Source organism: Pan paniscus, chromosome 2 (genome assembly GCF_029289425.2).
Source record: "Pan paniscus chromosome 2, NHGRI_mPanPan1-v2.0_pri, whole genome shotgun sequence".
NCBI classification, from domain to species: domain Eukaryota; kingdom Metazoa; phylum Chordata; class Mammalia; order Primates; family Hominidae; genus Pan; species Pan paniscus.
The window spans coordinates 127,214,372-127,242,031 of record NC_085926.1 but is presented as its reverse complement, the minus strand read 5'-3'; the positions used below and the strand labels follow the sequence as shown (position 1 = coordinate 127,242,031).

At 44.6% G+C, this 27,660-nt stretch overlaps 1 protein-coding gene across 2 annotated transcripts; it reads right to left on the bottom strand.

Annotated features, from left to right (window-relative positions):
• Positions 1-41: 41 nt before the first annotated feature.
• HMCES (5-hydroxymethylcytosine binding, ES cell specific) lies at positions 42-27,453 on the bottom strand. 2 transcript variants are annotated; one of them, XM_003829419.2, is made up of 7 exons: positions 27,353-27,453; positions 26,348-26,553; positions 17,255-17,398; positions 15,437-15,562; positions 7,710-7,891; positions 4,081-4,273; positions 42-1,633 (listed from the first exon to the last, which is right to left on the bottom strand). In XM_003829419.2, the coding sequence occupies exons 2-7, from the start codon at positions 26,528-26,530 to the stop codon at positions 1,397-1,399; spliced, it is 1,065 nt and encodes a 354-aa protein (XP_003829467.1). In that variant the 5' UTR covers positions 26,531-26,553; positions 27,353-27,453; the 3' UTR covers positions 42-1,396. The 2 variants fall into 2 exon arrangements, with proteins under 2 accessions (XP_003829467.1, XP_034813201.1); XM_034957310.3 differs by lacking the exon at positions 27,353-27,453 and adding an exon at positions 26,966-27,307.
• Positions 27,454-27,660: the final 207 nt, after the last annotated feature.

Genomic DNA, 27,660 nt, shown 5'->3' with positions numbered 1-27,660 from the left:
ATGAGAAACAGTGGGGAGATGATAATGAAAAACAAAGGGAATTTCATTTTTGTCATTTATTAACCTGGAAGCAAATATGACAAAACAGTCATACTAGTAAGTCATCTGAATTTTTTAAATCTCTTAATAAAACAACCAAATCCCACGCAAATCAGTCCACAAGGGAGGCCCCCGCCTCCACAGTGCAGGGTGACTGAGTGTATAACTACGGGCCAACCCCCGCCTCTCAACCGGAAGGGAGGGCACTCAAAAGAGGAATTTAGAGAAAAGGCGGAGAGGGCGGACCTCGGGAAAGGGTCTGGGCGGGAGCCCCACCTGGCTCCCCACCCCTCCCGAAACCAGGGGAAAAGCCTGTGGCGTGGCGCTGCTGTCTCCCATTAGCAGTTACAGGGCCGAGGCTTCCCGCTGATTGGTGGAAATTCCGATCTTCTGATCCCTGATTTGCATAGAGACTGGGGCCTGCACCCCCGCCCCCCACCAGCAGCAATCGGCCAACGGTGCTGCGCCAGGAGCGTTCTGGGCTCGGCGCCGCCCAGTCCTCCTGGTCATCTCGGAAGCTGTTTTCTTCCAGCTGCTTGGGACAGCTTTTGTGAATGCCTCCCTTAGGGATGTTCGAAAGAGGAGTGGCCCGACACTGCTAGAAACTGGTCCTTTCCTTCCCACCTGTGGTAAGGATAGGTTCTGCTACGGCAAGCACTCAAACTCAGGCTGGTTTGAAGCTAAAGAATTCAGACAACTTCCAAGTATCAAGAATGAAAGAAAAAGAAACATAATAAGGAGCCCACCACCAAGACTTGTAGTTATTTCCTCAGAAAGCCCCCATGCCCCATTTGTGACAAAATCCATTCCTGAAGACTGATTCTAGAAGAAACCAAGTAAGATCTAGAACTTTCCCCACCAGCATCACTTTCCAAAATGTAGGCAGAAGTTTACCAAATATAATTTATTCAGGAAAAAAATAAATTTTAAGAACTTATTTTTATTTTATTTTAGAACTTAAAAATAAATTTTTAAGAACTAAAAAACTGAAAGAGCCCAGTGGCTGAGCAGAAAACAGCTTACTACGAGGAGTACCAGATCAGGGCAGAGACTTCCCAGCTGGGTAAGGCATGCTTTGAGGGAAGACTCCACCAGCCCTGCCAGGAAAGGGCAGCAGGCGCAGTGCCCCTATGGGGCCCACATGGCTGGTGACAGCAGCAGGACACCTCTTCCAAAGCTGTCCACCAGCCCCACTAGGGGCTCCTACTCATGGCGAAAAAGACTACATGAGCCCACAACTGTCAACTAACACAGTGCCACCTCCTCCCAAAGCAAACACACATACATACAATGTTAAGAACCTATTATCAGAACAGCAGTGCAGCAGACCCTGGCCTTGGTCTCTGAAAGTCCTGTGTCACTGGCTGTAAGGACGCTTGGCCACAGGTTCCTCCTCCTTCTCCCGCTTCAGCCATTGCTCTAGGAGTCCTGCAGTGCCTCTCTTGGTGGGGAGTGGACTCTTCTGCAGGAACTGACTGGACCACTGGGGAACATCTGACTCTTCCTTTTGAGGTGTTTTTGAGTCTTCCTTTTTGGGTGACTTTGTGGCCAACCACTGCAACATCCTCTGGCTACTGCCACTTGCCTTGAGCTCCTACAAGAAAGAGGAAAAAGCTCAAACCATACAGCTCAAGCTTTTGGGAAAAGGCCAAGTCCAAGGGAAGAAACAGGGGAAGAGGCATTAGGTACTTACCCAGGCTTGGAAAATGTTACTAAGGGCCAGCTGGGGCCCACCAGTCAAGAGTGGAAAGAGAGGAGTGTGCTCTAAGGGGCAGGAAAGTAGATCTTAGAGAAGGTTTCACAGAGGATTGTGTGGGGCCAGCCAGAGAAGAGAGCTGAAAGGCATTCCAAATGTGCAGAGAATGAAGCATTCTCAGGGAAAAGAATGTAATTCAGCATGACCCAGGGGGAGTGTTGGAAAACGAGACTGGAGAGATACAGAAGAATTTCTAACAGCCACTGTGATAAGGCTAAATTGTTTCCTCTTTGTGCAGACAATCTGTACAACCTCTTCTTGACTGTCACTACTCCCTTCTGCTTCCTTTACATGACACCCCAATCCTGAACTGAAAGGTTCTGAATTAGCACAATGCCACCTCTCCAGAATGTGACATCTTTTGGAGTAAACACCATGGCAGGGCTAGGTACAGTGGTGCATGCCTGTAATCCCAGCACTTTGGGAGGCTGAGGTGGGAAGATCGCTTGAGCCCAGGAGTTTGAGACCAGCCTAGGAAACATAGGAAGACCCCATCTCTATAAAAAATTTAAAAAAATGAGCCAGGCATGGTGGTGTACGCTTGTAGTCCCAGCTACCTGGGAGGCTGAGGTGGGAGGATCATTTGAGCCCAGGAGTTCGAGGCTGCAGTGAACTATGATCATGCCACTGCAGTCTAACCTGGGCAACAGAGCATGACCCCGTCTCTAAAAAAGAAAAAGGAAAAAAAAAAAAAAAAGACCATGGCAGAAATGGGCAGCGTCTAGTCCAAAATGAATACAGGTTGAGCATCCTAACCCTGAAAATCCAAGATCCAAAATGCTCCAAAATCCTAAACTTTTTAAGTGCTTACATGACTTTGAAAGGAAATGCTTGTTGGTACATTTCAGATTTAGGATATTCGGCTAGGAAGTATATAATGCAAATATTCCAAAATTTGAAAAAATTCAAAATCTAAAACACTTCTGTTCCCAAGCATTTTGGATAGGGATATTCAACCTGTATATAGAATTAGTTTTAGAGTTATCTAATTTTTAAAAAGTGCCACGGTTGCAGGAGTTTATCAGAATCAAGACAAAAGAAAAAAAGATGACACTGTGGGTATGGAAAAAACTTTAAGAAAAATAGAGAGGGGGACAGCTGTTCTTACAATCATCCTTAACACGGCATTCTAAAATGTCTATTCTTGGAACATTCCAAGTATGTCCTATTTTAAGTCCCTCCATGCCACCTAAAAACAATCACTACTCCTAAATCCTTACCCCCAAATGTCAGTGGGGGCCAGCTTTTTGCTCTGGAACTTCTCTCCCCACTGCAGGCCTTCTGTTTGTTTGCCTTCCCTTCCTAAAATACACCCTCTGGATCCTTGCTGATTCTAAGAAGTTAAGGTTCATGGTAGGAATGCTCTCAAATCCTCCTGAAGGAGACTAAGGACTGGAGCTCCTGCAACTTGTAGTTCGGAAAGCAAAGATACAGAAAAGAGACACCAAAAATCATGGTTGGGGATGGAGAAACAATATGGTCAAGGGCTCCTTTGTCTTTCTCACCATCACTGTCTAGATTAGGAGTCCTCAAATGTGGTTTATCAGACTCATCAAAGAAGCTTTTTTTTTTTTCCTTTTTGTGGAGAACGGGGTCTCACTATATTGCCCAGGCAGGTCTGGAACTCCTCAGGTAAAGCTACCCTCCCACCTCTGCCTTCTAAGTGTTGGCATTACAGGCATGAGCCACTGCACCCAGCTGAAGCTTCTTTTTTTTGAAACGCAGTCTCGCCCTGTCACCAAGCTGGAGTGCAGTGGCCCAATCTAGGCTCACTGCAACCTCCACCTCCCAGGTTCAAGTGATTCTCCTGCCTCAGCCTCCCAAGTAGCTGGGATCACAGGCACAGGCCACCACACTCAGCTAATTTTTGTATTTTTAGTAGAGACGGGGTTTCACCATATTGGCCAGGATGGTCTCGATCTGTTGACCTCGTGATCCACTTGCCTCGGCCTCCCAAAGTGCTGGGATTACAGGCGTGAGCCACTGCGCCCAGCCTGAAGCTTCTTAATTATACAAAAGTCCAAGCCTAGCTCTAAATGTTGATTCAGGATGTCTAGATAGGGTCTAGCATTTACATTTTGAAAGAGTTCTTCTCCTGGGGACTCTGGGTCACAGCCAGGTTTGAGAATTGCTGCTCTACACTACCTTGCTGTGTACAAGGAGTATGAGAGCTTTTGATGGTCCAAATTAAAGGGCTGATCATAAAAGGCCACATCATAAAAGAAAGAGAACACTGACAGAAGACAGAAAGCTCAAAAAGGACTGTACCAGTCACAGGCCCCTACCTTTTTGACAACCAAGTCGACAGGAGCCAGACACTCAGGAGTGTTGTTTCGCGAGTTGTTCACCACAGAAGAGACTGCATGGAAGGTGATGTTCTCTGTTGGGTGGATTAATTTCAGAGCTTCCTGAGTTGAGACTTCACCAAAGTCAAGCCATTTAGAAACTGCCTCCTCTCCATCTAATATGGCAGGCATCCTGGCCAGGGAAGTCAAGACAATGGTTGGGAGAGGTAGCATGAGAATAAGGAGAGAAGGGAGAGAGACTTGAGTCAGCTGATACCTCAAATATCACAAGGGGAGCTTGCCCTCCCTCTGTGCCTCACATGCTGATTGCTGCCATGTGTTCCCTGAGCACAGGGTGACAGGGCACCAGATTCAATACCTGGAGAGCCATGTTATAAAGTTTCATGGCAAAGACAGTGAAGAGTACTAACTGGTCTAGTGTACTCCAGTGTCCACTCTAGTAAATTGGTAAACTTTCTATGACACCCCAGCCTAGAATGAAGGGAAAATAGATCTTGAAAACTTGTCTATCAACAGCAATCTCAAGCCTCACCACCTCTGAAAGACTTACAGTAAGAAAATTGTGAACAAAAGGAAGCCATGCGTCAGAAAAGCAGAGAAGCTGTCAAACATGACTCCTGGTACCCAGAGGATGTAAGGAAAATATACTAGGTTTAGCTTCCAGTTTTATGTCCCAGGCCAATGCAAAGTGTGGCACACACTTTTTGGGTGGTACAGTTGATTCAGATACAGACAAATGTTCATTTGTCTCCTAAATATATACATAACATATAAAATAATGTTAAATATTGTAATGTATAAAATAATGGTACATTTTTAAATGAATGGTGATTTAGATTAAATGAAATATAATTTTTAAAGGTTAATTACTAAAAGAGAACTACATCACATGAAAGCATATTTTGTTTTTTTTTTTTTCTTCTTCTTTTTTTTTTTTTTTTTGAGACAGAGTCTTGCTGTGTTGCCCAGGCTGGAGTGCAGTGGCGTGATCTCCACTCACTGCAAGCTCCACCCCCCGGGTTCATGCCATTCTCCTGCCTCAGCCTCCTGAGTAGCTGGGACTACAGGCACCCGCCACCATGCCTGGCTAATTTTTTTTTTTTTTTTTTTTGAGATGGAGTCTCACTGTGTTGCCCAGGCTGTAGTTCAATGGCATGATCTCGGCTCATTGCAAGCTCCACCTCCCGGGTTCACGCCATTCTCCTGCCTCAGCCTCCCAAGTAGCTGGGACTACAGGCAGCCACCACCATGTCTGGCTAATTTTTTGTATTTTTTAGTAGAGACAGAGTTTCACCGTGTTAGCCAGGATGGTCTCGATCTCCTGACCTCATGATCCACCCGCCTCAGCCTCCCAAAGTGCTGGGATTACAGGTGTGAGCCACCGCGCCTGGCCATTTTTTTGTATTTTTAGTAGAGATGGGGTTTCACAGTGTTCGCCAGGATGGTCTTGATCTCCTGACCTCGTGATCCACCCGCCTCGGCGTCCCAAAGTGCTGGGATTACAGGTGTGAGCCACTGCGCCCAGCCACATGAAAGCATATTTTCACAGATATAGCCTAGGACAAGGCTAAAGCAGGTAATCCTGACAGGTGTCACACTGCATTCTTTTCAGGAGAACTCCAAAAAATCACTTCAGGGAGTACTCAGCTCTGGCAGAAAGTATAAAGGTAGAATACAAGTATAGTCAGTTCTGCCAATGCTTATGTTTAAAATGCAAATCTGTTCCAATGCCACTGATATAGTAGAGAGCAATTGGAGCACAATGCAAATTTTGTGTTTGCTTATGCACAGTTTCATCTGTGAGAAACACAAGGTGAACACAGAAAACTGCACCCAGATGAACTGAGCCACAAAATGCACCCATCTCAAACACTGACTGCTACTTTGGCTCACTGCATACTATTTTACAAAATTGTGTTTTGCTCTTCTTTTGCCTTTCTGAACTTTTCTATATATATATATATAAAGATGCACATTTAACATCTCAAACATGTCTAAGCTTCCTGGCTCAAAACATGGTAGGCAATGCATGTGAATGGAGACATTTTAAATATTGAAAAGAAGCTTGAAATAGTAAAGGATCCTGGAAGAAAAATGAGAACATGTGATTATTTCCTGAGCAAAGGATATCAAGGAGTCCACATCAGTGATGATGCTACAAAAAAAAAATGACCATGGCTGGAACAACTTCAAGAAGTACTCCAGCCAGGCGTGGTGGCTCACACCTGTAATCCCAGCACTTTGGGAGGCCGAGGCAGGTGGATCACAAGGTCAGGAGATCTAGACCATCCTGGGTAACATGGCGAAACCCTGTTAGCCGGGCATGGCGGCGTGTGCCTGTAGTCCCAGCTACTCGGGAGGCTGAGGCAGGAGAATGGTGTGAACCCAGGAGGCGGAGCTTGCAGTGAGCCGAGATCACACCACTGCACTCCAGCCTGGGCAACAGAGTGAGACTCTGTCTCAAAAAAAAAAAAAAAAAAAAAAAAAAAAAGAAGCACCTATAAGGTTCATACAAAAAATATATAAATAAGGCCTATATATAAATAAAATCTTAAATACCACAAGTGGCTCCTTTTAGTGCTAGTAGTGGTTAGTTTACTGGTTTCGAACATGGCGACAATTTTCAAAGCTTTCTGCTATTGGGAGAAGCCACAAGTACAGATGAAAATGTGCTAAAGAATTTCTAGCAGTGATACAGAAGTTAATTGGAGGAGAAGGCTATACATTGAATCAAATATTCAATTTTAATTAAATAGCATCTATTACAAATGCATGCCTCAAAGGAAATACGTTCATAGGAGGAAAACTGTGCCCCAGGATTTAAGACTGCAAAAGATAAAAAATTTTACATAACCTTCCTTCCACAACTTCACAATAACTCATGAGATGCATTTCTTCCAACACTCACTTCCACAAGCAACAAGCAAACTTCAGGTCTTGTCGAGGTAAAGTGCCATATTTATTGTAGTATGTATGTATGTATGTATGTATTTATTGAGATGGAATCTCACTCTGTCACCCAGGCTGGGGTGCAGTGGCACGATCTTGGCTCACTGCAAGCTCCACCTCCCAGGTTCACACCATTCTCTTGCCTCAGCCTCCCGTGTAGCTGGGACTACAGGAGCCCGCCACCATGCCCGGCTAATTTAGTTGTTGTATTTTTAGTAGAGACGGGGTTTCACCGTGTTAGCCAGGATGGTCTCGACCTCCTGACCTCGTGATCCACCCACCTCAGCCTCCCAAAGTGCTGGGATTACAGGCGTGAGCCACCGTGCTCAGCCTGTAGTATTTATTTATTTCTTAACCACCTAACATGTATAAAACAGTGCTACTGTTTTATTAGGTTTCCATTATTTTTTTAATGTGTCACTGACAACATTTTAAGTGTTGTCTCCTTAACCCCACTTTTCCCCTAAGTTATTTGGTTTTTATTCTATCGTTTTGCATAGTACAGTGATTTTTAGGAATGTATGTCATGTTAGAGTCAAACTGATTGTAACTTTACGTTGTAAAATGACTTGGTTTCCTACTCTCTAAAGCTACCTAAAAGCAGAGGACAAATCATCTTTTGGATCCTTTTGGATCCAGGGCTAAGAAGTATGACTTGCCTGTGGTGGATGTCACTCAAGCCTTTACAGGAATCCACTGTGATGATGGTATAGGAATACAGGACATCTCCTCCCTCTGGGGGCTCCCAGCAGTCAAAGATCCCGGCCATTGTCAGCAGCCTCCAGTTGTCCCAGACTTTCTCCCAGTTCTCAGGACTATCTGCAGCACCAATGCTACCTGACTGGAAGCAAAATATATGGGCAGATTAGATGCACTCAGCAGACTTCTTCTACATGCAGGTTAGGTACTACTTCAGATTCGAGAGCAAGGAAATCATTTTAAAAGTAATTCAGCCCACGTCTTATTAACCCCTCTGTCACCAAAGGAAAGAAGGTTGGTGGCAAATGCCAACTGAAGCTATAGATTCATGGCTCCTTAATACTTTCAGAATTTAACACCTTCACTGGACATTTAGGCCTTCCGTGAACTGGCCCACCATTCTAGCTATTACTTACATTGTTAATTTGAACCCAAACCAGCTGTTGGTAAATGAAGCTCTCATGCAATTTCATGCTCCTGTGTCTTGCTGAAGCAACCTTCCTCTGCCCAAAATGCCCTTCCCACCCTTTCTTAATTGAATTGAATTTCATGCCAATTCCTAATTGCCATTCAAAATTCAATTCAAGGACTAAAATGTAGAAAGCTGGAAAGAACGTCACTTCTATTCTAACAATAAGAAAAAAGCTGGATAATATGCAAAATCATAACTTTTCTTAAACTCATCAGAGAGGTAAGTCGATCAATTTCCCTGAAATTTAAGAAAAGACAAGGTCCTCCAAGGGGCAATGGGACACAAGTACTGGCTTATTGGCAGCATCAGGAGGGAGACACAAGCCTTCATACAACCAGGTTAAGAATTCAGATAATGTTATTATCACATTTCTACAAGCAGCGTACAGGCTAGCAGGATAGTACAGAATCCCTAGGAGCTGCAAACCTCAGAGGAGTTTGCACCAGCTCACAGGCTTTTCTCCTTGGACTTTGCCAGTGCTCGAAAAAGACGGCACAGGGCAGGAGCCTGGAGGAAGCCATCCTCACTGTTGAATACCTTAAAGGCAAGCTCCTCTGCCTCACCTAATCACTTTTCCCCTAAGGAGCAAAAGTCTTAAGCTGCCAGGGAAACGGTAATAATAATAATCCCTGTCACGCCTAGGAATCAGGTAAAGACCCACAGAGGCTGGGGAAGGAGAAAAAGAAAAAGCCCCCTACGCCCTGGGGAAGACTGAGTCAGAGAGCCACATCTGCTTAAGACAGACTGAACGGAGAACTGCCTCCACCCCTGTTTAGCCGACAAACATTAAGTGACAAGCAGAAGCAGTCTACTTCTGGAGAGGGAAAAGGGCACAAGAAAGACCATGTCTAAGGCACAGGCTCACAGGAAAATCCAACAACTGAAGAGAGGAGGGCTGCTGAGAAACCCTCTGGAAAGTCAATCCTTACCCTAAACACTGGATAACACCAGAGCACTTGAAAGCCTGCGGTCAAACAAAGGCTCTGTAGCCTGGGCGTGGTGGCTCATGCCTGTCATCCCAGCACTTTGGGAGGCCGAGGCAGGCGGATCACGAGGTCAGGAGATCGAGACCATCCTGGCTAACACGGTGAAACCCCGTCTCTACTAAAAATACAAAAAATTAGCTGGGCCTGGTGACGGGCGCCTGTAATCCCAGCTACTCGGGAGGCTGAGGCGGAGCTTGCAGTGAGCCGAGATCGCACCACTGCACTCCAGCCTGGGCAACAGAGGGAGACTCCGTCTCAAAAACAAAAACAAAAACAAAACAAAGGCACTGTAATGAGAACAAAGCCCAAACCCAGTTCAATTCCTGACAAGACTGACTTAACCCCATATATTAATGGCCTAATAGAAGAATTTCCAGACATAAATATTATTAATCTCAGTCTCTGTCCTACATATCATCTCTGGCAACAATAAAAAATTACAAGACACACTAAAAAAGCTAAAGCTATCAACCACCAAGAGATATAGAAATTAATAGAACCAGATTCAAGAGATTATATTTCCCAGATGCTGAAATTATCAGAGAACTTGAAGTAAGTAAAATTAATGTCAAAGACTCTTGTGGAAAATGTGGACAACATATATGAACAGATAAGGAACTTTAGCAGAGAGACAGAAACTATAAGAAAGACTCAGTGAACTTAAAGATAGGTCAATAATGGCCAGGCGCAGTGGCTCATGCCTGTAATCCCAATACTCTGGGAGGCCAAGGCAGGCAGATCACTTGAGGTCAGGCGTTCAAGACCCACCTGGCCAACCTTATCAAACCCCGTCTCTACTAAAAATACAAAAAAAATTAGCTGGGCATGGCGGTGCATGCCTGTAATCCCAGCTATTTGGGAGGCTGAGGCAGAATTGTTTGAACCTGGGAAGTAGGGGTTGCAGTGAGCCAAGATTGCACCACTGTACTCCAGCTTGGGTGACAGAGCGAGACTTCATCTCAAAAAAAGAAAAAAAAACGGTCAGTGAAAAGTATCTAAACTGAAACAGAGAAGAAAAAAAGAAAGAAAAATGGAGAGAATATCCAAGAACGATGGGACAATTAAATCATCTAACACATGTGTCATTAGAATCCCAGAAAGAGAAAATGGGGCAGAAGAAATATTTGAAGAGGAAAAAGCCAAGAAATTTCCATAAATTATGAAAGATATCAAACTGCAGATCCAAGCAGCAAAGAGAATAGGCTAAAACACATACACACAATGTATTCAAACAGCTGCCCTAAGAGAAAATCTTAAAAGCAGGGGTGGAGGGAGGTGGAGGGGAAGGTGGTGAGAGCAGCACACATTTATGCATTACATACAAAAGAAAAAAGACAGTTATACACTAGACTTCTCAAAAGAAACTATGAGAGCCAGAGACAATGAAGTGTATTTTTTTAAAGTACTGAAAGAAAACAAAACACCACTGACCCAGAATCTTATATACAGTGAAAAATACCTCTCAGACAGTGGTTGCCAGGGGTTAAAGACAGGGAGGTATGGAAAGTGACTACTAATGGGTGTGGTTTTATTTGGGGTTGATAACAGCATTCTGGAATTAGTGATGATGGCTGCACAACATTTTGTGTGTTTTTTTTTTTTTTTTGATAGAGTCTCACTGTGTCACCTAGGCTGGAGTGTAGTGGTGTGATCTCGGCTCACTGCAACTTCGACCTCCTAAGTTCAAGTGATCTTCCCACGTCAGACTCCCAAGTAGCTGGGACCACAGGTGCGAGCCACCATGCATGGTTAATTTTAGAGCCACTGTGCCTGGCCAAGGTTTTGAATATACTAAAAAGCACTGTACATTTTAAAAGGGTGAATTTTATTATATGTGAATTATATATCAATAAAAAGCATGAATTTTTTTTTTTTTTTTTTTTTGAGATGGAGTCTCACTCTGTCGCCCAGGCTGGAGTGCAGTGGCGCCATCTCGGTTCACTGCAAGCTCTGCCTCCTGGGTTCATGCCATTCTCCTGCCTCAGCCTCCCAAGTAGCTGGGACTACAGGTGCCCGCCACCACGCCCGGCTAATTTTTTGTGTGTTTTTAGTAGAGATGGGGTTTCACCGTGTTAGCCAAGATGGTCTCGATTTCCTGACCTGGTGATCCGCCCACCTCGGCCTCCCGAAGTGCTGGGATTACAGGCATGAGCCACTGCGCCCGGCCCTGATGATTTTTTAAAATAAAGAAATAGATACTTTTTCAGACAAAAAAAAATCAGAATTTATTACCAGCAGACCCACACTACAAGAAAAATTAAAGTCCTTCAGGCAGAAGGGCTGTAATACCAGAGAGAAAACTGGATCTATACAAATAAGTGAAGATCCATGGAAATGGCTAAAATGAAGGTACATGTACAAAGATTTTTCTTATTTTTTACCACTCTAAAACATAATTGACCATCTACAGTAAAATAGCAATGTATTGTAAGTTTATAGTATATGTAAAAATAAAATGCATAACAGTAGCCCAAAAGACAGGAGGAACTGGGAGAATACTGTTGTAAGGTATTTTCAATAGTAATGTAGTGTATAAAGACAGAATGTTATTAACTTAAAAGGTATGCTGTAAGCTGTAGGGCAACTACTAAAAACATTTATTTATTTATTATTTTTTTGAGACGGAGTCTCACTCTGTCGCCCAGGCTGGAGCACAGTGGCGCAATCTTGGCTCACTGCAAGCTCCGCCTCCCGGGTTCATACCATTCTCCTGCCTCAGCCTCCCAAGTAGCTGGGACTACAGGCACCCACCACTGCACCAGGCTAATTTTTTTTTTGTATTTTTAGTAGAGACAGGGTTTCTCTACTGTTAGCCAGGATGGTCTCAATCTCCTGACCTCATGATCCGCCCGCCTTGGCCTCCCAAAGTGCTGGGATTAGAGTTGTAAGCCACTGCGCCCGGCCTAAAGACATTTTTTGAGAGGCAAAAATAATAAGCCAATAATAGAGATGAAATGCAATTATAAAAGATTATTCCCAAAACAGAAAGATCAGGAGAAAAGGAACAAAGAGTTGATGGAACAAATAGAAAACTAGCAAAACAATGGATTTTAACCCAATCACATCAATAATTACATTAAATTAAATGTTCTAAACACAAATTAAAAGAATGATTGTCAGACTGAATCAAAAAGGAAAACCCAACTATCTGTAGTGTAAAAATTAAGTTCAAGTCCAGGCGCAGTAGCTCATGCCTGTAATCCCAGCACTTAGGGGGTGCTGAGGCAGGCGGATCACCTGAGGTCAGGAGTTAGAGACCAGCCTGGCTAACATGGTGAAACCCTGTCTCTACTAAAAATACAAAAATTAGCCAGACATGGTGGCACGCACCTGTAATCCCGGCTATTCAGGCGGCCGAGGCAGAATTGCTTGAACCCAGGAGGTGGAGGTTGCAGTGAGCTAAGACCACACCATTGCACTCCATCCTGGGCAACAAGAGTGAAACTCTGTCTCAAAAAAAAAAAAAAAAAAAAAAAAAGAATTAATGTATATTAAGCTAATACACATTAAGTTCCTAGAAAGAGTAACTGACTAGTAGTAAGTGCTTAATATTTGCTATTATAATTGATAGATGTTTTATAAATTAATCTTGTCTTGTACCAAATCATTTGTGTGTTACTAGACTGGCTAGACTGGGAATTTTCTTTTTTAATTTATATTTTATTTCAATAGGTTTCTGGGGAACAGGTGGTGTCTGGTTACATGAATAAATTCTTTAGTGGTGATTTCTGAGATTTTGGTGCACCCATCACTGATAGGGAATTTTCTGAGGGTGAGGCAAACTCTCTTGACTACTGAAACTGCCCCAAAGAGTTAAAAAACAAACAAACAAACAAAAACACCAATGACTAAATTCTTGGGCTTACAGGATAGCATATAAGAAAATAACTTGCTGAAACAGTGAAACTCCCTCCGCTTGTAAGATAACAAAACTGGCTGAATTGGTTGGAACCAGTAACTGACTAGAGTATATGCAAAACAAGCTTGCTTATATCACAGCCTGAATTTCCACCACATTTCATACTAACTCCCCCTGAATTTGCACATGAGACCTATATGGAGGCAGGAAGAGATAACTGCACATACCTGAAGACTTTCCAGGCCTCCCCTTTCCTTCCACCAATCACCTACTAATCCCAGAATCCACTCCCTCAACATTTTTTTAATAAAAGTACTCCTTAAAGCCAGCTAGGGAGACAGAGTTAAGCTGGACTCCTGTCTTCTTGTTAGTCGACTTGAAATAAAAAACTTTTCTCGGCCAGGCGCAGTGGCTCACGCCTGTAATCCCAGCACTTTGGGAGGCCGAGGCGGGTGGATCACAAGGTCAGGAGATTGAGACCATTCTGGCTAACACTGCGTCTCTACTAAAAATACAAAAAATTAGCTGGGCCTGGTGGCACACACCTGTAGTCCCAGCTACTTGGGAGGCTGAGGCAGGAGAATCGCTTGAACCCAGGAGGCAGAGGCTGCAGTGAGCCGAGATCACGCCACTGCACTCCAGCCTGGGCAACAGAGAGAGACTCTGTCTCAAAAAAAAAAAGAAAAAAAAAAAAAATTTTCTCTGTTACCCAGGCTGGAGTGCAGTGGTGCAATCTCGGCTCACTGCACCCTCCACTCCCCACCCCAGGCTCAAGCTATCATTCCACCTCAGCCTGCCAAGTAGCTGGGACCAGCTACTCAGTATCATGGTATTGGCTTCTAGCACATTGGGTAGCAAGTCCCTTTTACTCGGTAACACTATTTCCAGTCCCCAAAATGAGATGACAGGTGAACAAACAATTCCCAATTTTAACAAGCAAACTGCTAAGAACTCAGGTGCTTTAGCAGTGTCAGACTAAATAATTAAAAATAAAACATGATGTTGGCATGTCAGATTTGTTTTCAATCTCCTGATAATGTTTTAACATGAACAGTTCAAATTATGTCTTACAGTGAAAGGGTTTTTGTTTCATTTTTGAGATGGGGTCTCACTCTGTCACTCAGGCTGGAGTACAGTAGCACGACCTCAGCTCACTGCAACCTCCACCTCCTGGGCTCAAGTCATCTTCCCACCTCAGCCTCCCAAGTAGCTGGGACCACGCCCAGCTAATTTTTTGTATTTTTGGTAGAGATGGGTTTTCGCCATGTTGCCCAGATTGGTCTTGAACTCCTGAGCTCAAGTAATCCACCTGCTCTGGCCTCCCAAAGTGCTGGGATTACAGGCATGAGCCACCGTGCCTGGCCTGAACCACTGCGCCCAGCCACAGTGAAAGTTTTATGAAGGAAATGTTAAACGTAGAGTTGTAATATGACCTAGCAATTCCACTCCTAGGCATCTATCCAAGAGAGATGAAAACAAATCCATGCAAAACTTGTACATGAATGTTCATAGCAGCATTATTCATAATAACCAAAAAGTGGAAACAATCCAAGTGTCTATCAACTGATGAATGAATTAACAAAATGTGGTCTGTTCTTACAAAAAGGAATGAAGTGCTGATCCATGCCAAACATGGATGAATCTTGAAAACATTATGCTAAATCAAAGAAGCCAGTCACAAGAGACCACATATTCTATGATTCCATTTTTATGAAATGTCCAAAATAGGCAAATCCATAGAGATGGAAAGTAGATTCGTGTTTGACAGGGGCTGAGCATAGTGGAGAATAAAGAGTGATTGCTAATGGATATGTAGTTTCCTTCTAGAGTGATAAAAATATTCTAAAAATAGAGGTAATAATTGCATACTTTGAACATACTAAAACATTCCTGAATTGCACATTTTAAAAAGGTGAATTTTAAGGTGAATTATCTCTCAATGAGCTCATTTCATTTCATTTCACTTTATTTTATTTTATTTTGACAGAGTCTTGCTCTGTCGCCCAGTGCAGTGGTGTGATCATAGCTCATTGCAGCCTCTATCTCGTGGGTTCAAGTGATCCTCCCACCTCAGCCTTCCGAGTAGCTGGGACTACAGGCACACACCACCATGCCCAGCTAGTTTTGTATTGTTTGTAGAGACGGGGTTTCACCATGTTGCCCAGACTGGTCTCAAACTCCTAGGCTCAAGCAATCTTCCCGTCTTGGGCTCCCAAAGTGCTGGGATCACAGGCGTGAGCCACCGCACTGGGCCAAAGCTGTTATTTTAAAATAAATAAATAAAACTATGGGGAAGAAAAAAATGTCCTTTGGATTAATTTGTTTCCCTGTGCCTTTCCAAATATATATTGTGAATGCTGATAATGATACCTTCTCTGTCTTGATTTGAGGAAAATAGATGAAGTATGGCTGCCTCTGGTTTGTTCCTTGACATCGCTGCCACTCATAGAATCCATCTGCTAAAACGACACAGCGTCTTCCCTTTCCTAGAGGCACCTGAGGGAAAATGTGAGCAAGATATGGTCTTAGTGATACAATCATGTTTCACAGGCTGCCATTACTTGGAGAACTTGAATTAAAATCTGAGGTTTGGGCCAGGCGGGTGGCTCACGGCTGTAATCCCAACACTTTGGGAGGCCGAGATGGGAGGATCACTTGAGGTCAGGAGTTCAAGACCAGCCTGGCTAACAAGGTGAAAGCCCATCTCTACTAAAAATATAAAAATCAGCTGGGCGTGGTAGTGCACACCTGTAGTCCCTGCTACCTGGGAGGCTGAAGCACGAGAATCACTTGAACTTGGAGGCAGAGGTGGCAGTGAGCCAAGATCATGCCACTACACTCCAGCCTGGGCAAAAGTATGAGACTCCATCTCAAAATAAATAAAACAAACAAACAAACAAATAAATACATAAAATCTGAGGTCTGCCAATGTATGACCTTAAAACAGTTATTTAATTTCTCTGTACCTCTCTTTTCTTTTTTTTTTTTTTTTTTTGAGACGGAGTCTTGCTCTGTCGCCCAGGCTGAAGTGCAGTGGCGTGATCTCGGCTCACTGCAAGCTCCACCTCCTGGGTTTACTTACGCCATTCTCCTGCCTCAGCTTCCCGAGTAGCTGGGACTACAGGCGTCCGCCACCACGCCCGGCTAATTTTTTGTATTTTTAGTAGAGATGGGGTTTCACCGTGTTAGCCAGGATGGTCTCGATCTCCTGACCTCGTGATCCGCCCATCTTGGCCTCCCAAAGTGCTGGGATTATAGGTGTGAGCCACCGTGCCTGGCCACTCTCTTTTCTTATGTATAAAGAAAGTCACAACTCACATAGATGTTGAAAAGATTAAATAATGTACATAAAAGCAATCACCTCTTTTCTAACAAATAGGTACTTGTCATAGCTAGTCTTCAAAGGTGCCTCCCCAATGAAGCATGCTTCCCAGTATTCACACCCTATGTAGACACCTCCCACACTGAATTTGGGCTGGCTCTGTGTAACCCATAGAATGCAACAGAAGTAGGCCGGGCGTGATAGCTCACACCTGTAATCCCAGTACTTTGGGAGGCCCAGACAGGTGGATCACTTGAGCCCAGGAGTTTGAGACCAGCCTGGGCAACATAGCCAGACCTTGTCTCTATTTAAAAAAAAAAATTAAACAATAACAATAAAAGAATACAGCATAAGTAATGCTGTATGACTGCCAAGATTAAGTGATGCTGTAAGACAAAGGCTTGTATCTTCTGTCCTGCTCTGTTGGATCATGAGCTCTGGGGTAAATGAGTCACCGTAACAGAAGCCTGGCTACCCTGACACCCTCGAGCTAGGCATATGGAAAGCCTTCTAGTTGTTCTAGTCATCCCAGCTGAAGGGTCAGATGTGGGTGAAGAAGTCATCTTGGACATCCAGCCTCAGCTGCCATCTAACTGCAACATGAGAACTTCCAAGTGAAAACTGCCCAGATGAGCCCAGTCAACCCAGAGAATATGAGAGATAATGTTTATCATTTTGTTTCACACTACTAAGTCTGGTGTGGTTTGTTATGTAGTAACAAAATAGCATTCCACATTAACAACTGGGAACATTCTTTTTTGTGTTATTTATTTATTTTTGGTTGTCCTCTGTAGGCTAGGATGGAAACACCCTTTGGAACCTTATTTCTGAGGTATACGGGGCACTAATAGCTACCAGCCACCTACCTTAAATGACCGTTTCTCCATTATGGTATCACTACGACAGTTGGTAGTATTGAACTGCAGCTTGGAAGGATCACTTTCTTTGAACCAAGAAGGGACCAAGCCCCAGCGCATGGGAGCAATGATACGCTCAGATGAGTCTGCATCCTGCCACGGAGAGAAGATCTAGTGAGGAGATCATAATGAAATTCTAACCTAATTTAACGTATGTATTTATTACATTATTTAGGAGTATTGAAATATAAAGAATTCAAGATTATTTTTAAACAGGGAATCTACTTGAAAACAATTTTTTTATTTTTTTTGAGATAAGGTCTGGCTCTGTCATCCAGGCTGGAGTGCAGTGGCGCTATTTTGGCTCAATGCCACCTCTACCTCCTGGCTCAAGCCATCCTCCCACCTCAGCCTCCCAAGTAGCTGGGACTATAGACACACGCCTCCCATACCCAGCTAATTTTTGTATTGTTTATAGAGATGGGGTTTCGCTATGTTGCCCAGGCTGGTCTTGAACTCCTGGGCTCAAGTGATTTGCCCACCTTAGCCTCCCAAAGTGTTGGGATTGTGGGTGTGAGCCACCACAACCAGCCAAAAACAATTTAATGACTTATCATGATGTAGGTAACTTGAGTTCTTTAGCAATCATATTTACTAGAATGTAAGACATTCTGCTTGAATAAGGTAGAGGGATGCAAAGAGGTTTAGTTTCTTTAAACTTTTTTGTTTTTTAGAGACAGTTTAGCTCTGTTGCCCAGGCTGGACTGCAGTGGCACAATCATAGCTCACTGCAACGTTGAATTCCTGGGCTCAGGTGATCCTCCTGCTTCAGCCTCCCAAGTAGCTGGGACTACAGGTGCACACCATCATGTCCAGCTAATTTTGTAGAGATGAGGTTTTACTATGTTCCTCAGGCAGGTCTCGAATTTTTTTATTTTTATTTTTTTTTTGAGACGGAGTCTCGCTCTGTTGCCCAAGCTGGAGTGCAGTGGCACGATCTTGGCTCATTGCAACCTCTGCCTCCTGGGTTTAAGCGATTCTCCTACCTCAGCCTCCCGAGTAGCTGGGACTACAGGCTTCCACCACCACGCCAGCTAATTTTTGTATTTTTACTAAAGACGGGGTTTCACCATACTGGCCAGGCTGGTGCTGAACTCCTGACCTTGTGATCCACCCGCCTCAGCCTCCCAAAGTGCTGTGATTACAAGCATGAGCCCCTGTGCCTGGCCTGGTCTCGAACTCTTAGGCTCAAGCGATTTTCCTGCCTCGGTCTCTCAAAGCACTGGAGGATGCTATTTTTAGGAAAACCGATATACAAGGTTGGCCCTCAACAACTCAGAACTAGATTTTGAGAGTATTCCCACTTTTCCCCAACTCATAAGGGTGGTTTATTCTGCCTAGTCTGTGTAAACAATAAAGTTTATGCCAACACCTGTTTTCCTTCTGGGAGTCTGAAATTTTGGTACCTGCTAGGTATCTGCTAGAGTGCCTACATGATCAGCCTCCAATAAAAACCTCGGACCCTGAGTCTCTAATGGGTTTCTCTGGGCATAAACATTGTACATACTAACCTGGGCAACATGGCAAACTGCAGTTTCTACCAAAAAAAAAAAATTATTCTGGTGTGGTGGCATGCACCTGTAGTTCCAGCTACTTAGAAGGCAGAGGTAGGAGGACCACTTGAGCCTGGGAAGTTGAGGCTGCTAGTGAGCTGTGACTGAGCCACTGCACTCCAACCTGGACCACAGAGCAAGACCTTCTCTCAAAACAAAACAAAACAAAACAAAACAAAAAAACCCCACAAAACAAAAACAAAAACACTGTACATATACATTACTACATTTTTCGTTGCTGGAGAAAGTAACATGCTTGGAGTATCCTCCCACAGGAAGGAGAACATAAGGAAACCTGTGCATGACTTTTTCCAGATTTCTACTAGTGTCTTTTTCCTTTGCTGATTCTATTCTGCGTCCTTTTACTAATAAACCTTAGACACACTATGCCTTATATGCTTAGCCCTTCTAATGAATCTCCAAATATGGGGGCAGTCTTGGGGACTCCCAACGCATGGTTGTCAAACTTTTTTTAAGTAATGGGCCCCTTGATAATTTGATGAAATCTACAGATTAAGCAGCACATACACATTATTCTGCATGGCACAGTACACTCTGGGTTGGGAGAGACCAGTGAGCAGAGAGTGCATTTTGGGGTGTTACTACAATGGTTCAGGGGTCTGGTGATGGCAGTGAGAAAAACAGTGACATCCAAAAGATTTAAAAAAAAAAAAAGAAAAGAAATTGTAGTACAAATGGATTTGGATGAAAAAAAGCAAGGATGATTAAGCTTTCAAGCCCAGAAGAGTGAAATAATGATGGTACTACTGAACAGAGAAGAAAAAATGCTGATGAAATGTTTTATGAAGATCATATGTTGAATTTCTGATACTAGTGAGAAGTCTGTGGCAGTTTTCAAAAAATGGTTGCAAAATCTGACACTCCTCCCATTGAGAATTGGGAATCTATGTTCGTTCCCCTTGAATCTGGACGGGCTTGTAACCAACAGAATGTGGCATGAGTGATACTATATGATTTATCTCATAGTTCTGAAAGCTGGGATTAAGGTGCCAGCAGATTTGGTGTCTGGTGAGGGCCCACTTTCTGGTTCACAGATGGTGCCTTCTCACTATGTTGTCACATGGTATCTCTGGGGTGTCTTTTATAAGGGCACTAATCCCAATCATGAGGGCTTTGATTCCCAAAGGTCCTATCTCCTAATACCATCATCTTGGGGGTTAGGATTTCAACATATGCATTTTTCAAGGACACAAACATTCAAACCATAGCAGCTGTGGTCTAATAAGACTTTATACAAACAGGCAGTAGGCCAGATTTGGTCTGAGGACCGTAGTTTGCCAATCCCTGGTATAGAGGAAAGATCAAGGTCTTTGTAAGGAGATCCTGGTTCAAAAATCCTTTCTCTGAGCCAGGCATGGTGGCTCACGCCTGTAATCCCAGCACTTTGGGAGGCTGAGGCGAGCGGATCACCTCAGGTCAGGAGTTTGAGACCAGCCTGGCCAACGTGGCAAAACCCCATCTTTCCTAAAAATACAAAAATTAGCTGGGTGTGGTGGCGTGTGCCTGTAACCCCAGTTACTCGGGAGGCTGAGGCATGAGAATTGCTTGAGCTCGGGAGGTGCAGGTTGCATTGAACTGCGATTGTGCCACTGCACTCTATGACTCTGATGGAAAAAAAAAAAATCCTGGGCCGGGCACGGTGGCTCATGCCTGTAATCCTAGCACTTTGGGAGGCAGGTGGCTCATGAGGTCAGGAGATCGAGACCATCCTGGCTAACACGGTGAAACCCCGTCTCTACTAAAAATACAAAAAAAATTAGCCGGGCGTGGTGGCGAGTGCCTGTAGTCCCAGCTACTCGGAAGGCTGAGGCAGGAGAATGGCGTGAACCCGGGAGGCAGAGCTTGCAGTGAGCCGAGTTTGCGCCACTGCACTGCAGCCTGGGCAACAGAGCAAGACTCTGTCTCAAAAAAAAAAAAAAATCCTTTCTCTGCTACTTATGAGGTTGGACTAGTCTCAACTTCTTGGGCCTTCAACTTTCCTTATCCAAAAATTAGAACAAATAATAATTACCCTGTGGGATAATTTTCAAGAATGAAAGATAATATAGTTAAAATGTGTGGCATGGAGTAGGCACTCAAATTGTAGTATAATATTTTTCTAAGGTAAGGATTAAAAACAAATCATAAAATTGTCTATAAAAAGATGACTATTAATGCCATGAAGGTAAAGTTTGTTAGAGAGTATATCATGTACAGGATTTAACCTGAGGGTACAAAAAATTTTGTTAAAAGAAGAAATTAGGGTAAAGGCAGAGTTCCAAGTAAAAGTACCTACTAAGATAAAAGTAGAACGAAGAAAGTCAGGAGAGAATGGAATCTGAAGAAAGGAATCATCAGTAGTTGCAGTCTCAGGAGAAGGGCTTCCTTTTGTTTAAAAGCTAATCCCTCCATAGTGCTGCTGATAAAATCCAGTCCTGCTTCTTCCAGAATCCTGCCTGCTGTATCCATTAATTCTCTTTTTTTTGAGATGGAGTCTCGCTCTGTTGCCCAGGCTGGAGTGCAGTGGCACGATCTCAGCTCAATGCAACCTCTGCCTCCCAGGTTCAAGCCATTCTCCTGCCTCCGCCTCCCAAGTAGCTGGGATTATAGGCATGTGCCACTACGCCCAGCTAATTTTGTATTTTTAGTAGAGACAGGGTTTCACTATGTTGGTTACGCTGGTCTCAAACTCCTGACCTCAAGTGATCCGCCTGCCTCAGCCTCCCAGCCTCCCAAAGTGCTGGGACTACAGGCGTGAGCCACTGCGCCCGGCCAATTCTCTTTTCATATATATACACACAAACAGTTGATTCCCTTTATTTGCAGTAGTTAGATTTCATAAAGTTGCTTTGAGTACTGAACTGCTGCTCTTAGGGAAATGCAAGGTTATGTTTCTAACAGCATCTGGTGATGACACTTTCATCAACTGATCAATATATGACCTTGTTTTATGTGTGTTTCTGTTTAAAGACATCTAATTTAAACTTACTCTTAATTCATTTACACTAAATTCAAGACCAAGAGCACTATAACTCATGCCTGACTAAAGCTTATCCAATGTATATATCTTCTTTGTAAGACATATCACAGCCTTCTTTAGCTTGGGAATACCAGCCAGCACTTTAGTGCTATGCTTGGGATCATTTTAAACAGTGAAATCACACATGGCACTAAACTGGCTGCAAAAAAGATACTTGTTTATAACGTAAGAGATGAAACAAGAAGGCAGAGCTCTGCCTCGATCAACCTCAGCTGGAAACATCAAGGTACTCAAATTTGTCAGCTCTCTGTATGTGCACCAATGATTGCAAAAGCAAAGTGAGTATGAATTTAGGGGTTACAAATAAATTTTAGTGAGTAGGTGAATTTGGAAATATGGAATCTAAAAATAATGAGGACTGTTTGTGTGTGTTTGTGAGAAAGAACAGTTGAAAACAGAGATTTCATAAATCCTCTTTCTCTTCCAGAATCAAATTTGCCTTCTGGCAGCTCAAGCCTATAATCCTGGCACTCTGGTAGGCCAAGTGGGGAGGATCCCTTGAGCTCAAGGTTGATTTTTCTTTTTTGAGACAGAGTTTCGCTCTTGTTGCCCAGGCTGGAGTGCAATGGCGCGATCTTGGCTCACTGCAACCTCCGCCTCCCAGGTTCAAGCGATTCTCCTGCCTCAGCCTCCCAGGTAGCTGGGATTACAGGCATGCACCACCACACCCGACTAATTTTGTATTTTTAGTAGAGACAGGGTTTCACCATGTTGGTCAGGCTGGTCTGCAACTCCCGACTGCAAGCGATCCACCTGCCTCAGCCTCCCAAAGTAATGAGATTACAGGTGTGAGCCTCTGCACCTGGCCTGAGCTCAAGAGTCTTGAGACCAGTTTGAGCAACATAGTGAGAACTTCCCCCTCAAAATGTCAAAAGGAAAAGCCTGTGATCCCAGCTGCTGGGGAGGTTGAGGCAGCAGGATCGCTTGAGCCTGGGAGGTCAAGGTTGCAGTGAGCCATGACTGCGCCACTGCACTCCAGCCTGGGCAACACAGCAAGTCCCTGTCTCCAAAAAAAAAAAAAGTCTTCCAAGCAGAAGGACCCCCAGCTCAGTGCATAAATGAGAATGAGACAACATTACGCAATGGTCAACTAAATGATCTTTCATCAGAAATTTGCAAGACAACAATACTGAAAAATCTGTGGTTCTCAGTACGGGACAATTCTGACACACCCCTCCCCACCATCCGGAGACTTCTGGCAGTATCTGGAGATACCTTTGGTTGCTCTGATCTGGGGGATGCTATTGTGGAGGATGCTACTGACATCTAGCTGGTAGAGGATGTTGCTAAATGCTCTACAACGCCCAGAATAGCTCCCTATGACAAAAAATTATCCTGGCCAAAACTGTCAACAGTGTCAAGGTTGAGAATTCTGCTCTCACAAATTCCACTGATCAGTGCTGAGAGTGTACCCTTGACAACTGTAAACCAAATCCAAATGTGAGAATGACGAATAGAAAGTAGTTGAAAAGCCAAAATACTAAGACCATTGCTCAATATTAGTCATCTTTCCTCTACCCTTTTGGACTTCTGAACAGAACACCTGGTAGCACTGGGGTGGATAAATGAAACAGGAAGTAATTTGCAAATCTGTGGTTTCAAATGAAAATGTTGCTATCTATATACATATGCAGGCTGTTAATGATTTGAATGAACTGCTAAAATGGTTCTAATTTTGCTTTATAATTTATAGGTCTGAGAAAAATGAGATATCAAATATTATCAAAATTAAGAAACCATAGCAATCTTAATAAAACTTGTTAGAGATGTGAAATCAAATACTATATCAGCAAATTCATACCACTGGCCCAAATGAGGGCTATATTTGCTAGTGGCTCCACCTTCCCCATTCCTGGTTCCAGGATGCATCCACTGGAGTGGGGACGGTGGTCTGGATCTCAGTTCTAGTTCTGTCCCTCACTGATTAGGTAACCTAGGACAAGTCATAATCTATGTATACTTCTATCTTTACATCTGTTAGACAAATTTTTCTTCCAGCTAACTTTCTATAATTCTAAGGAGGTCATATAAATGACTAAGGCTTTTTTTTTTTTGTTAAAAACAGGGTCTCATTTGCTCAGGCTGGTGTCCTGAAATCCTGGCCTGAAGCAATTCTCTGGCCTCAGCCTCCCCCAAAGTGCTAGAATTACAGGCGTGAGCCACCAGGCCTGGCCAGGCTCATACACTTAATCCTGCTCTCTATTCTCACTCTAAGTTATGCTTTCCTTTGAAATATGTTTTATGCTCTCTTTTCCCCTTCAAGATTCTCCAGAATATTTTATTTTGATTCCCCTCTCATTTGAAACAAAACGTTTCAATAGGGAAGTATGCATCCTCTAAAAATGACACAAAAATAACTATGTCATATAAATGGCTTCATTCAACCAAGAACATTATTTGATTTTTTTTTTTTTTTTTTTTTTTTTTGAGACTGAGACTTGCTCTGTCACCCAGGCTGGAGTGCAGTGGCACATTCTTGACTCACTGCAACCTCCACATTTTAATTTTTTTATAGTACAGACAGAGTTTCATCATGTTGGCCAGACTGATCTCAAACTCCTGACCTCAAGAGATCCCACTGCCCCACCTCAGCCTCCCAAAGTGCTGAGATTACAGGCGTGAGCCACCGTGCCCAGCCATTATTTGTTATCTTTATTTCTTTTTGAGATGGAGTCTCACTCTGTTGCCCAGGCCAGAGTACAGTGGCACAATCTTGGCTCACCCCAACCTTCGCCTCCCGGGTTCAAGCGATTCTCCTGCCTCAGCCTCCCAAGTAGCTGAGATTACAGGCGCCCGCCATCACACCCAGCTAATTTTTGTATTTGCAGTAGAGACGGGGTTTCACCATATTGGCCAGGCTGGTCTCGAACTCCTGCCCTCAGGTGGTCCACCCGTCTTGGCCTCCCAAAGTGCTAGGATTACAGGTGTGAGCCACCATGCCCAGCCTGTTATCTTTATTTCAAAATGATGTGATTCCCTATAATGCAGAAATGAGTCCTTTTTGACTATCATATTATCACAAAAGTTTAAAGAGTATGTACCAGAGGTATAATCAACTTTATAAAGTGATTTCGGCATTATGAATCAAATACAGTCAAAATTCAGGAAGGAAACAATCACAATTTTTTTTTTTTGAGATGGAGTCTCGCTCTGCCGCCAGGCTGGAGTGCAGTGGTGCAATCTCAGCTCACTGCAACCTCCACCTCCCAGGTTCAAGTGATTCTCCTGCTTCAGCCTCCCAAGTAACTGGGACTACAGGTGCGTGCCACCATACTCAGCTAATTTTTGTATTTTTAGTAGAGATAGGGTTTCACCATGTTGGCCAGGATGGTCTTGATCTCTTGACCTCGTGATCCGCCCGCCTCCGCCTCCCAAAGTGCTAGGATTACAGGCGTGGGCCACCGTGCCCAGCCAACAATCACGATTTTTAAAAACATGTCAAGGTCATTTAAAATATTTAAGACATGGAGAAACTATTACTTTCTAGAACGAAGCATTTTTATTACACACACATACACAGACACACACACTTTCAGGAGATAAGGCAAAAAACTAAAACATGAATGTAAGTGACTGGTAATTCCAACACTACAGGGATAAATACTATAAACACAATGAATGCAATTAAACTTCAGATAACCAAACCAAATACGTGTTTCTAGCCTTAGTAAAAGACAAACACAAAAAGATTGAAAACACAAGCAGAAAGAATAAAACTTTTCAATGTTCAAGAAACATCAGAAGTGTTTTAAATTAACTGATCTTAAGCCTGTCCTAGGCCTAGAGAAGTCTGATTAAGCTGGCCTGGTAAAGGGCATAGAAATATTCTTTAATTTTTTATTTTTTTAAATTTTTTCTTTAGGCAGGGTCTTGATCTGTCACCCAGGTGGGAGTGCAGTGGTACAACCATGGCTCATGAAGCCTCGACCTCCCCAGCTCAAGTGATCTTCCCACCTCATTTTTTAATTTTTTGTAGAGATGGGGTCTCCCTATGTTGCCCAGGCTGGTCTCCAACTCCTAGGCTCAAGTGATCCTCCCACCTCGGCTTCCCAAAGTGCTGGGGTTACAGGCATGAGCCATGGCGCCTGGCCTTAAATTTTTTTATTATATTTTTAAGATACCCCAATGACCCTGATGATCAGTGAAAGCTCCTATTTTAAAACACAAAGCTCATATAAATTTGGCATATATTAAGGCTAGTATGCCATGTATAACAAAGGCATTTAAATTGAGCCTGAAAAATACTGAAAAATACGTCTTTATCAGTGTTAGAAGCCACTGATAAAACTTCTTTCATGAGGCCAAGAGAGGTTCTCAACTGGAAGTCAGAATATATCAGTAAAGGCTGGTTTTTAATGTCATCCCAAGAGGCTGAGCACACACCAAACCAAATAGGAGATGACCATCACGAGGCTGGGCGAGGGGCTAGCATAGTGCAATGCTGGTTACCTTCTCAAAGTGCAGTCGAGACAGAAGCACTGGGCTGTTGGATTGAGGACTCTTGTTGTAAGAGGGGCAGTACTTATCAGGGTCCCTCCACTCCGGGAGCCGCTGCTGGCCCCGCCGATCCTGGTAGGCGCAAGCTCTCGTGAGAACATCTCTAGGTAAGTGACAGGATGTTCGCCCACACATTCTTCAACACCGCCCCTCGCAACCTTTAAATTACAAAACGTAAGGAAAAGGCTTACGTATCTCAAATATTAGGTCTTATTCCTTGAGTCCCCGCCTTCTCTTTCCGTTCCCACAGGGCCGTGCCCCTCCGTGACCACCGTCTAAAGTCTTCCCCAAAAAGTCCCACAAAGACAAGGATGTGCCCGTTTGCTTCGCTCCCTGAGCCCACTGCCCAGCTCCGTGCAGGGCACTGAGGCAAGTCCCGAGAGGAGCTCTGCAAATGCCTGCCTGAGCGCAGGAAGAGCCGCAGCGGAGGGGGCTTCACAGTCCAGCGAAGCAGGGCAAGCGCAGCTAGCTGGGGTCGCCTCCTCCGGGTGACTCGGTGCCCCCAACTCCCCGTCCTTCCCCTCAGTCCCCGCTGGGGTCAGCGACCCACGCCGGCCAGCACCCGCTCACCTCGAGGACGGCCACTGGACGGCCCGGGGCCGGGGTGCAGAATCCACGCCTCCCGCCCGCTAGTCCGCAGCGTCCCCGGGCCCGACCTGCGAACCTGTGGGCCGCGGATCCCGCTCCGGACTCTGCTCCCCGGAGCGGGGGCCGGTGCTCGGGGAGCAGGTGGCCCCCAGCCACCGGCCGCGATCCCTCGCCCCTCCCCGCGTCGCCTCCGCTCCGCTCCGGCCCTCAGACTCCGCCGCCCCGCGTCGCCTCACTTCGGCCCAGGCCGCCCTCTCCGCGTCGCCTCGCGTCCGCTCGGGCCTCTGCTCCCCTCTGTCAGCTCGCGTCGCGTCCTTTCCCCTCCCCTCCCCATACCCCGACCGCCCGCGTCGCCTCCCCTCCCCTCACCTCGCCCCGGCAGCGCGCGTCACCTCCCTCGACTCTCCTCACCCCCACCCCGCTCCGCTTTGGCCACCCGCGTCACCGCCCCTCACGTCAGCCCCGCCTCAGCCCGCGCTCCCGGCGCCAGGCCCCGCCCCCAAGGGCCCTTGGTTCCCGCGGTGCCCTCGGGCCCCGGAGGCGGCGTCTTCTCCCCTCTGGTTTGGGATGAATTTTCTCCCGTTTCCCCAGGAGACAGTGACTGCCTTGGGAGACGCATCGATCCCAAGCTTCTCGGGACTCCACTTTCCTCCATATTGGCCGTTCCCTGGCGGGGT

Coding starts and splice junctions, on each gene's coding strand:
- HMCES (XM_003829419.2), bottom strand. CDS start 26,530: ATGTGTGGGCGAACATCCTGTCACTTACCTAGAGATGTTCTCACGAGA. Junction 17,399..26,347: donor CTCGACTGCACTTTGAGAAG/GTAACCAGCATT, acceptor TCTCCGTGGCAG/GATGCAGACTCATCTGAGCG. Junction 7,892..15,436: donor CTCAAATCAAGACAGAGAAG/GTATCATTATCA, acceptor TTTTGCTTCCAG/TCAGGTAGCATTGGTGCTGC.